Genomic DNA, 11,941 nt, shown 5'->3' with positions numbered 1-11,941 from the left:
GCTGTCTTTATTGTGGAGTACTCTTTGTACAGCCAATTCCATTGAATAGCACTTCACTGGTACTAAATTTAGATGGGTGGGGGCGGAACCTAATTTTTATGATTAGTGGTACACAGATCCTCTATGATACCTCTTAGGCCCCGATGGTGTACCGTGAGCGTTTTTGCACAAAGACTCATAGGTGTAAATGGGCCGTCTTCGAATTAAGCTCAAATGCAGGATGATGGCTGTAGCCATTACTGAAAATCAGCGCTCTATTAAATAGTAACTGTTTCCATACATGTATGTGTAACTTAAAACAAACAAACAAACAAAAAGCATTTGGAGAGTGGGGGAGAGATGCCCGCCATTTTCATTCCTACTGTCTCTTGCCAATGCCTATATGGGGAAGAGTAATACTTCGGACTTTTCTCCCCACTTGTGTATCTCCAAAAGCCAGTTTCTGGAGGTTTGCCAACAGAGATAAACAGTAAACTGTTGTTAGCTAGCTGATAAATTTCCCAGAGTTGTCCAGTTTTAGTAAATCAGGTCATCATTTCTGGGGTATATCCGTTGTTATTCTTGCCTGTATCACGTAGCAGGACATGCTCAGTATGAAATACTGAACAAGATCACCGTCACGGATGTTTAGAGTTGGTATTCTGGTTTGTTAAGATTATATTTTTCAATTTGTAACAAACAACAGATAAGTTGTCCTAAGACTTACCAGAATATGCAGCTAAGACGACTGATTTCCACTAATAACAAACTCTATGAGCATTAACAGGGAAGTGCATAACAAGTAACTTGCTGTGTATAAAACCCCTGAATAATACAGTATCAAACTATAAATTTAAATAACAGAGAGTAAAACAAAAAATGTCACTATATAAATCACAGGAAAGAAAAACGAAATTCCACACCCCAAAGGAATTTCCCAATGAGAGTTACGGCTTCCACAGCCAGTGAAAGATTACTGTAATTCTATATATAAACAAAAAGTCTCTAGCAGGTATTTTAAGTTGCAATAAGAAGAAAGTATCTGCAGATTGCATAAATGTGTTGTTGTGTCACATAATATCAAAGGTATTTGCAAAAATTATACAATCTGGAATGCTTTAATATGAGACACAACAATGTACTTAAACACACAGTAATAAGAAAATGAGAGCAACCGTTATATAAAATGTGTTTTTGGGATGCATTGAGTTAGCAGTGCTATCGAGATTAAATACGCAGAGTGAAAAGTCGTCGTTTTAAGAGCTGCTCATTGATACTCCTTCCTGCCATCAGGACATTTTCTACTCCCTACTTCTGTTGGATCCATAAAGTCCCAAGGGCAAGTTAAAGCCAGCCGTGACATTCAGAATTAATTCTGTTAAGATTTACAGTGTGCGTTTGTTACCAACTTTTGGTGCTTTGTTTATTTTTCTTTTAAAGGAGAAGTGATTTCACAAAGGCAAGTTTCTCTCAATGACACAGTAAAATCCTTGGAGCAGGGACCGCATTCTGGGCACTGCTGATCACATTGTTGGCACTCAACAAATAAATAATAACAATACTAATAATTTGCTTTGCTTAATTCCTACTTGTTGTGCTGATTCCTTTGATTTAAGTGATGCTCCTTAGGAATTTTCAGATCCTTTTGGCCTAAGTCCCTTTTGTCTTTCCCGTTGTCTTTTTTCTCGGTGTTGCTACTTTCCTCAGTCTGAAAGCCTCTTATTTTCGAGGTGTTGCTGTTTTATTTGCACTTATAGCAGAGGTGTTCGATAAAGCTACACTTCTTTCTGCATTTGGTAAATCTGGTGTGTCAAACTCCCAAGGGCAGACTTCAGCTCGAGATGCTAAAGGTTGCTGAGAGAAACCACTTGGCTTACGGGAGTCAGAAAGCACATTTCCCTCAGATGAGGCAATCTTTTTTTGTTCCACCAATTTACTGACATTTTCTGCTGCTTTCTGGGGCAGCTCCTCGTGCTCCCCCCCACAAACATTGGGTGCGTATCTGTTAACGCTCTCGCGCTTCAGCCCAGGGGAGCCCTGAGATTTGGAATTCAACTGTTTTTTATCATTTTCAAAAATGTGCTGCTCTTGCACCTCCCGAGTGCCTGCCTCCAACTTCTGTGGGCTCTGTTGATTCGACTGTTGGTAGCCCTCAGGTGTCTTCTGCTTATGATGAGATTTCCCCTTCGGCTGGGAAGGGTGATTTTTCTCTGCTTCTGAGGAAGCAATAGACACGTGTTTTTGAATCTTAGAGTCAGAAGGCACAGGACCAGGAGTTTGGTCATAGATCTCCCAAGGACAAACTTCTCCTATGTCGAAAGTGTCCTTGTGCAGAGACTTACCTGGACCCGTGTCTGGATTTGCAGGTGTTTGGCTAACCCTTTGCTGCTTCATAATGCCAGACTTATGGGTTTTCTTTGCCTCCTCAGATTGGGTAGAGTTCTTCCGGTGAGAATCCTTGTGCTCCCCTTTGTCGGGGGCTGAGTGCTTTTTGCTGCCTTCCTTCCCTTTCTGCTGAGATTTCTGAGATTTAGCACTTTCTTCTAGACTTTGCGTTTTACCCGTTAGTCCCAGAGTCTTTTCCTTGGCACTAGCAATAACACTGAGGGATTTCTGTAACACAGATGTTCTTGGATGCAGAGGCTTCTTATCTGCACTTAAGTTATGTGCACTTAGTGATTTGCACACCAAAGGGACCGATTCAGTGGAAACCGCTTCAACTTTTTCAGCTTTTTTGGTTAAATTGTTACCAGTTAAGGAATCCAGGAGTGAATTCTCAGCAGCTGTAACTTCTGTGCTTTCTGTTGTTATGCTATTGGGCTCTCCTGTTTGATCTCTGACATGATCGTAAGTGCTGTGGGACTTCTTCAATGAGAAGACTCTGTTTTTCAAAGTCTCTTCTTTTGGCTTTACAGAACTTGTGGAATCTTGCGGAGTTTTTTTCAGTGTAGCTGTGTTTTTCACAGCACTGTGCTCCATCAGGTCCTTCTCATCCCTAGAGCACTGCCTAGTCACTGTCTCGGGGATTTCTGTAATACGCCTCATTATCGAGCGCCCCAAGCCCTTTTTAGAGCACCTTTTTTTCTGGAGATGTGGGTTATTAGCAATCATCTTTTTCCTTTTATAGATTTCAAGCTGGGCATACAGTTTCTTCAACTCATCCTGTAAAGCAAAGTAAATAGCAGAAATAGAATGAACACAACAAAGCCAAACAAGCACCCCTAAAAAAGACATTAATCTTACCCCACTTTTTTTTACGAATTCTTGAATATGCCATTTCTCCATTTTTTTCCACCTTAAGACTAAGTTCAGCCCTAGCGCACAAACCAGTTACCTTGCATGGCTGCACATTAGACAGCACATACAACCTATACACATTCATGCAACACTGTGGTGTAAGTTTTCCTACTGACTCTTGCTGCTATTCTGTGTTCTGGGACCGTAATCAGACAAGTTCCAGGCAGAAATGTCCTTTTATCATGTAAGACAGTGACAGCAGTTTTCTATTTCTCCTATTTATTAAAATGATATATTATATAGTTAGGTACAAACGACTAATTCCGGTGACACCAAATGCTGTCTGTGTTCCCAGACAATTCAAAGAACCTACGTAAACTGATTAACAGCTTTTGCTGTGGAATTTTCTTCCTCCTCAGCCTCCAGTATGACTTTTACTACAACTAGTAATGCAGCTTCTCCTTAGGCTGTTCAGTTCTTTCCAGGACATTTCACATGACCTGCAAACACAATCACTGAGAGACTTAAGCTGACCTGTTTCATTTGGTATCTGCAAAAACCAGTCAACCTGATTCAGAATTTACCAACATAGGAGAAATGTTTTTGAAAATAAATGATATTTGAGTGAGTTATATATACCCGAATATCTTCAGGATCCAAACTATGCTCGCTCCATGCTGAATTGATACTGCTGTTCAGATAGGATCCAGATCGACCCATATCAAGTTCATCTTCATAAGCTTCTGTAGCTATATCATCTCTTGGGTTATTGCTTGAATGTGAAAACTGCAGTAAGCATTCAGAACAAAGACGTCGCCATTAGTGCACAGTAAAAGTTTACAATAGTTTTCATTATACAGTGGATCACAATGGATTTAGTATGATTTTCTAAACTCAATACCTATAGGCATCACTGGTGTCACTAGTGTCCTGTAGAAAATCAGTACTGTATGGAAGAACTCATATTAATGGCAGAACAACCATGGGTTCAGAAATCTGCATTAGAAAATTCCTTTGTACTTGTTCTGCTGCTTACTTGTGTCTTTTAACACTGCATTCACAATAGCTTGTATGACAGGTTTATGGAAATACACTTTCAGTATTTCCAGCCAGGCTGCTAAAACCATATGACTAGAATCCATATTCCATGCACTTGAATTATCCTGCTGAAAGTGATTCTCCTGTTTTGGATCCTGACCCTGAAAATGAATAGACAAACTGACCAAAAAAAAATTGATATTAAGCACTGGAAAGAGAGGTTGTGTCAGCTATTTTTTTATTCACATGGATTCACTCATCTGTGATTCTGTTGCCTATGTGGTCATCTGCCTCAGGACTTTATGAATGGAACTAAACCTCGTGAATCTTCCCTTCACTCCCTGAATTCTTTGGGGTGCTGGAAGGAAAGTCTGTACAGAGATAATGAACTGAAAATGGAAACACGGATCCTTAGTTCTGAGTCAGTTTCAGAAAGGTTAACAGATTTTCTAGGCTAGTCTGGGAAGGCATCTCTGAAGACATGTAATTAAGTTAATGGATAAAAAACAGAAAACTGAACTATTATTAAAGACCAGTAGAGTCATTAAAAAAACAGGGTTTTGCAGTGATGAGGCTGCATCAGTGCGTCCTCTGGTTGTGAATGTTCAATATATGCATTTTTGAGAGTTTGTCAGCAAATCAGGAGAAGACAGAAACAGCACCTACATTAACCTGAAAAGAGCACTAACTTGAACTTCCTAGCATTATTCCTTCTATGCAACTTTCACCATTACTATTCCCATTGATTATTGACCTTTTGATTAATGTTACAAGTCATTTCAATAGCCATTATAAAGTCACTTGTTTTGCTGGAGCACTGCACAAGAAGAAAACTACATTCAAATCCTACAGACTGGTGCAAGAGACAGGTGGAGCTGACTGACATACTGTCATTCTGTTCTGAAAGCTGTGCAGTGGTGCCCAAAGCTCGTTCTGTTCTCTTCCCTCGTCCTGTCATCTGCGTCTTCTTGTGTCCTGCACATATTCATCATTTCACCCTGCTGCTGGCACTGTAGCATGAACAGTCTCTTCGTGGTATGCAGGACTGTGATGTCCCCATGCTGCAGCCCATGGAGAGGAGCTTGCAGTGGGGAAGGAGGGCTGGGGGAGCAGCTGCCTGTGGGGACCCACGTGGAGCAGTGCCTGAAGGGTGGCCTGCATGGTACACAGCCGTGTTGGAGCAGTGCCTGGAGAGCTGCAGCCAGTGGGAAGCCCATATGGGGCCAGTTCAGGAAGGATGGCATCCTGTGTGAGGGACCCTGCATGGAGCAGGCTCAGGGTGACAATGGAAGAGTGGCAAGACGAAGTGCCATAGACTGATCACAGCCCCCTTTCCCTGATCCCCTGTGTGACATCTCATTTAGTCTGCTTAGTTTACTTTTAGTTTCCCGTTGCTCTGGTCTAGTAATAGGTAATAAGTTAATCTTTCTATGCTGAGTCTGTTTTACCCATGATGATAATTGGTGAATCTCCCTGTTCTTATTTCAACCCCTGAGCACTTTTTCATCCTATTTTCTTCCCTTTTTCCTTTGAGGAGGGGGAGTGACAGAGCTGTGTGATGGAACTCAGCTGCCCATCAGGGTGAAACCTCCACACAGTGACAACTGCTGAGTTTTGGTCCCAATCACTCCATCTCATGCCTTGTCTAAACTCCTCATCTCACTTTTATTTAATGGTCCACCCTAGTCTTTCTAGGTCCTCACCCAAACTCTTTGATCTCAGGTAACGCTGCCAGTGGCCCAGTCAAGCAAACATCTGAAATAGGGATTGTTAGGCAAGATCTTTCCCTTCTTGTATGAATCAAATCAATTTCTTTAGTTTAAATTGAAAATAACAGTCCTTTGAATCTATGGAATTTTGGAAACTGAAAGAATCTTTCAAAATGTGTAAGAGTTTATAAAAGAAAAAAAAAATAGTGATATACTTTTAGGCATCACAGCCAAGTTTGTATCTTTCTTTCCTACCAGCTGCTTGCTATTTTTATACAGAATTACTTCTATGTGACAAAATTATCTTCCTGGCCTTGACAAAAGAAAAACAGAACAGAATACCTTGGGGATCAGTAGTAGCCCAACAGTGACTGTCACAGTCAAGTGCGTGTGTGCAAAGAACAGCATCAGCATCCAGTCAGACTGAAGTCTTGAAGCAAGAATGAATCTGAAAAAAGAATTGTGTTGCAATTCACTGTCTTTTCTCCAGTGCATTCAATTTGACATTTTGAATGTTCCTTAGGTTTCTTTTCATTGAAATGCCAAGCACAACTGGTTTTGTTTTGCAGCGATTTCATACAGACTAACCATTCATTATATTCACATGCTTTACCTATATATCACAAATTCAAAACAATTCAGGAAAAAAACACAAAAACAACAGCACAAGCCAAAACAAAGTATAAAAGTAACAACACATCTTTGAGTACATTGCGCAGTTCAGCGTTCTCACTCTATTTAGCTGTGTTTGTTTGTTTTTTTTTCCAGGTAATGTAAACAGTCTTTGGCATGAACTGAGTTATGGCAGTTTGCATTAAGGATCTGAACTGCTGATTTTAGGTTAAGTAAGCACACGTACTATGATAATTTGCAGTGCACTTTGTAAATAGGGGATGTCCAGAGATTGCAGCTACAGAGTGTGGCTGATAAGCCAAGAAAGAGAGAACAGAACTGACCTGCATTTCAAGGGGGAGCAAAGAAATGGTGTTGACTTCAGGACCGTTCATGGCCCGAGAGTCCTGCAAACACTAGGAAATGGGTGGCTGAACTTCACAAATGAAGCAGTTCCTTGCTGAGCTTTCTAAAAGAGTGGTAGAGCAAGCACTGCAGTTAGAGCAGCTTGGCTTTTCTGCTTTAGTGAGCTCCCAGAGATATAAACAGTAAGCAGTGCAATGGATGAATGGATGTACCACTGGCTTGTAATCTGCAGGTTTATATAAATCATTCACATCAAAATGAGATTTGCAGCTTATCGAAGATCACAGATGCACATTTTGCAGAAGCTTTTGTTAACAGAAATAGTCTGGCATGAAAAATTGGCTTATATACCACAATAATATATTAATTGTTTCTTGTTTATTACTTTGCAAATACAGTGATTCGTGAATACAATAAAATGTTTTAAATTCTTCTTTCTGACAATACAGCTGTTGCTGCTAAGGTGTGCAGGCAGATGATAAGTCTCAGACCAAGGGTTCAGCTATCTGAACACAAGAACTATCAGTGATGACACCATAGACGGCTGGATCTGACAAACAGCAAAGCAAAAAGCTACATAGTGCCTGAGGGATGGCAGGGCGTCATCTGAAAGACAGCCAAGCTTTGTGGGTAATTAAGGGAGTGCTGTAGGCCCTTGAGTGAGCAGAACTTGTGAGGCCAGTAGTCCTGATGTAACTCTATTGGCAATAGTCTATAAGGCTGTGATTACCTTGGTTATGATAACAGAAATACAAGATTTGATGTATGTAAATGTAGCAAAATTGGGACCAATAGTAATGATAAAGTAATAAAAGAGTGGGTTGTTCATGATAGAGAATGCAAGGACAGAGAAGGGCTAAGGCAGATGGGTTAAGAACAATCACAGAAAATCATAGGAAGGGCCAATATGATGGGCTACTGGCATGTTAGCAAGTTGTTACTAATGGAGCTCTGTGCCTGATCATTATAGAGACAGAGTTTCTATTCAAATGAGATTTTTCCATCAAAATTTTTCTCAATAATACAAGAGAAAGTGCAATGCAGAAAAGTAATACTATGCTGATCAGAAGGTAATCAAGAACCCTCTGTTTCTGGAATGGGAATCACACTTCTAAAGAACAAACATAAACAATTCAAGGTTTTATTTGGTGCTCACATTAATCTTCTATGAGCTTCAGGAGTTTTCAGACTGGATGGCTGCAACATAATAATACGTGTACTTCAAGACTCCAGTGCTTTCAACTACATGACAATTCAGATATGTCATATAAATGTGAATCTTACACTGCAGCTCCTTCAGCTCCTTGCAGAATTTGGCAGAGAAGACAGAAGCAAGAAAAAATGCATGTAAAGTGAACTTGAAACTCAGCTAAGACTTGTATATATGTATATGTACATCATCTCAGGAGAGACTCTGTATTTCCAATGCATTTTGTTCATTCCTATCTACAAAAAAAATGCACAGTGTTTCTTTAGCAAATCAGCATGTAGCAGAAAGGAAAGCAATACAAAATGTACATTACAAAAGAGAAGAAAAAAAAAAAAGAAGGGAGAACAAAATCAGCAGACCCCAGGCTGAAAGAACAGATAATGGGAAAGATCTAGTCCTTCCGTGCCTTCTTCACCTAACTGCATTACACTTGTTCTAAATGAAGGCTTAGACAGAAGAAATCTCTTCAGAATTCTTTGCTTGGTTAAGATCAGCCAGTGTAGGAACATTTCAGAAAGATGAAAAAAGTCTTTAAGTTTGCTACCGAAAACAAGCAAATCACTGGCCTGATTAGAAACACCAACAGGACCAGGTCTATCTAAGAGAGAGGACTCTCTCCTTTTTCAAGGAAAATCCTTGGGGTTGGATGATAATGATTACTTCCATCCAATTGTTAAAAGAAACACAGCTCACAAAATACTTCTCCTAATGCATCTCCTGTATCTTCTACCATGGACTGAAGTATGGTTTAGAACATTAATTATTGGGGGAAAATTTTGACTGAAAGGCTACCATACGAGTTGTAGGCGATTCAAAAGTGCCCTAGGAGTAGTAAGCAATTCAGAAGTACTGTGACTGAGCTTTACATCTACCCTGCCAAGAATGAAATGAAAAAACATTTCAACCAAATAGAAATTTTAACAAACATATTTTTCTTATGTTTGTGTTAGGGAGTAAACAAGGAAATTTTGAATGTGTGTAGATGTCAAGATATGGGGCTAGGAGAAGATTAAGGAAAGAAAAAGTGGCAAGCCTGTGAAGTGTAGTGAGCTTTATAACCATGGCAGTGAAAGAGAGCACCTGGCAGGAGCTGAGATGAAACATTTCTTTTCTTTCTTTTGCTGGTGTTTACTTGGAGAAAAATGCTGCAGCACAGAAGAAGACATCAAGAAGGCAAAGAGAAATGGGAAATCCGATACAGACCTGGAAACTGAGAGGAGTATTTGAAGATTGTCAGCGGAGTGGTGTAAAAAAATAAATCAGAGTAGATAAGGTCTGTCAGGAGGCAAAGAAGGTGTAAGAATGTAATAAGTAAGTCATAAGAATCTCCCGGTGCATGAGCTTCTTGCTGTTCTGAATTCCTTATTACAAGGTGCTCTGAGGAGCAGCTCTGGCAAACACCCTTATTTACTTGTTGCTATTCTGATAATTTACAAATATGAAACACTGAGCTCATTATAAGCTTTCAAAGAAATACATGCGTTATATTGCTGTTACAGCATAACAGTTTTTAAGTCAGCATATAAAGCATTATGCCTCATGCACAAACCAGTGCAATTATCTCAACGTACAGCTGCACCTCACCAATTCATTACACACCAGGGCACGTTCATATATATCAACATTCTTACCTGCTGCTTTTCTAGGGATACGAACCAGTGAGTGGTGTGTAAGTGATTCAAAACTGACACTATTTCTCCTACCTCTAGTTTATCGCGTGTACTGAACTTTGGACAAATAATTCATCAGCTAACAATATGGAAAATAAACAACCCTAAACATACATTATTAACAAGTTGATCAAATACATTCTTGAAATCTATGGGAACAGTTTTAAGTTTAGTAATTGAATGTGAGACTTTCCCTTATGCAGCCTATTCCATTTACCCATTTTACGTTGCCCCATATGAAACCTGAAAGACAAATGATTAATTACTAGATCTACAGATCACTTGCCTAATTGTATGGAATATAGCAGAGATTATGAGCTCATTGTGAACTGCAACAGCCATATAACGTGGCTCATGAAATGCTGATGGGACTGTCCGCACTGCATAGCAGAGATAAACACCCCACAAGAGGAATAAAAATTCAGCTGTGAGAAGAACAAAAAGAAATAATTGGCAATTAGTTTTATAGATGAAAAAGGAAGGAAATCTGAAGTACTACAGTATCTTTTGCACGTGTGAGTATCTATATTAAGACAGTATACACATATAAATGTATATATCTACACACATAGGCATTCAGACTCTTTCAGATACTGTTATTGTACATCATACATCTGCTTTTAATTTTAAACTCTACTTTTTCTCTACATCAGGAATCTTTGCACTCGTGGCATTTCAGCTTTTCAATATAGAAACTTTTAAGGCTTCCTCATCTTTCAAATTGGTACTACAGAAGCTTGACGTTACTTAAAGTAACGAATATGATTACTTGTAGCTTTGGTTCTTGTTAGAGATGCAGCTACTGGCGCCGCTAAAGATTTCAAGATTTTAAGTCAACATTTTCATTTCAAAGGTTTGTAACTCAGATAAAACAATCTATTTTGGGTTTAAAAATTTCCACTGATCATGACAGTTAATTTTGCTGATGCCCATAATATTATGAGTCACTTCTGTGGGCCTAACATAATTATAACGAATGACGTGTTTCTCTCTGTTAGAAGAAAACCGAATAAAGGAATAAAGGGTCAGCATCAGTTTAGACTATGCTGTTAGAGCTAGGTCATCTGCACCCACCAGTCCTCTGGCTGCAGGTTCCAGCAGACACTCTGCTTTGACATCATTTTGCTTTTGATACAACTGAAACCATGTCATGGTCACCTTGAAAAACCTCCCCTTGAAGGAAAAAGACACAGCTCTGCCACACAGCAGGAATACAGCTGGCACCTTCGTGCCTTGCCTTGCATTCTGGGCTGACATGGCTGTAAATGGTTAAGCCTGAGCAGCAAGGCGCAGTTCTGTAAGAGACCCCTGCAATATGCTCTGGGCCAGCTTCAGAAGTTGAGTGTAATCCTGTTGTTACTCACACAGTGCAAGCCATCACATCCTAACATGGCAAGATGTCATGTTTCTCCTTAGAACTGAAAGCATTCTGACAACCACCCCAAGTAGCTACGTTACAGACTGGCTGTGTGAGTTGAACCCTACCTCAGCTCCTCATCTCTGAACTGAATCCAACCAGCTGCCTGCACTAAAGGAATTTCCATGTTCAACTTTTTGTTGGTTTATGAAATTCTGTGCTTTGTCACTGGGTCATAAGTTACTACTGACTATATATAAAGATAGAAATAAATTAAATTGAAAATACAGGAAGATGTAATGTAATGGAAAATCAGTGATTTGTCATGCTTCTTTTTGCAAATACATGTTCTATTGTAACTAGAACAGGTGATAGGTGACTTCCCTCTATGAGAGCCATCAGCCAATCGTTACTGGTTTGGTTTGGGTAAGCGTACAAATATCTGTGAACCCCTATAACCAACAGACTGAAATAAAATATCTGCACTGAATACCTCATGAGAACAGGTCCTCCAGTTCCTCCTACAGTTAACAGTCTGTAACTGCTATAAGATACATACTTTATAGTGTTAGAGCATTTCAAAACTTCTAATATTTTCTATGTATAGAAGCTCTGCTATCACTGAATTCTACATATTATTCTAGTTTCTTAAAAACATCTACACAGGAATTCCCTATCAAGCAATCTTGATCCTCAAGTCTTCTCTGAACAAGCTGAATACAGATTTTGCTTCAGTAAGACATCAGGCTCCTTTACAAATATT

The 11,941-nt window shown here is 39.6% G+C and overlaps 1 protein-coding gene across 1 annotated transcript in view; it reads right to left on the bottom strand.

The window, feature by feature from the left end:
- Positions 1–1,175: 1,175 nt before the first annotated feature.
- The window catches only part of GPR158 (G protein-coupled receptor 158), a 167,566-nt gene continuing 156,800 nt past the window's right edge, over positions 1,176–11,941 (bottom strand). Inside the window, exons 8-11 of the mRNA XM_072327963.1 lie at positions 10,108–10,246; positions 6,306–6,411; positions 3,856–4,002; positions 1,176–3,141 (exon numbers count right to left, since the gene is read on the bottom strand). Coding sequence (XP_072184064.1) covers positions 1,699–3,141; positions 3,856–4,002; positions 6,306–6,411; positions 10,108–10,246 — 1,835 coding nt within the window. The 3' untranslated portion in view covers positions 1,176–1,698. The remainder of the gene's footprint in view (positions 3,142–3,855; positions 4,003–6,305; positions 6,412–10,107; positions 10,247–11,941) is intronic.

The sequence above is a fragment of the Excalfactoria chinensis genome, chromosome 2, assembly GCF_039878825.1.
Source record: "Excalfactoria chinensis isolate bCotChi1 chromosome 2, bCotChi1.hap2, whole genome shotgun sequence".
Lineage (NCBI taxonomy): Eukaryota > Metazoa > Chordata > Aves > Galliformes > Phasianidae > Excalfactoria > Excalfactoria chinensis.
This window is presented reverse-complemented; position numbering and strand designations above follow the sequence as displayed.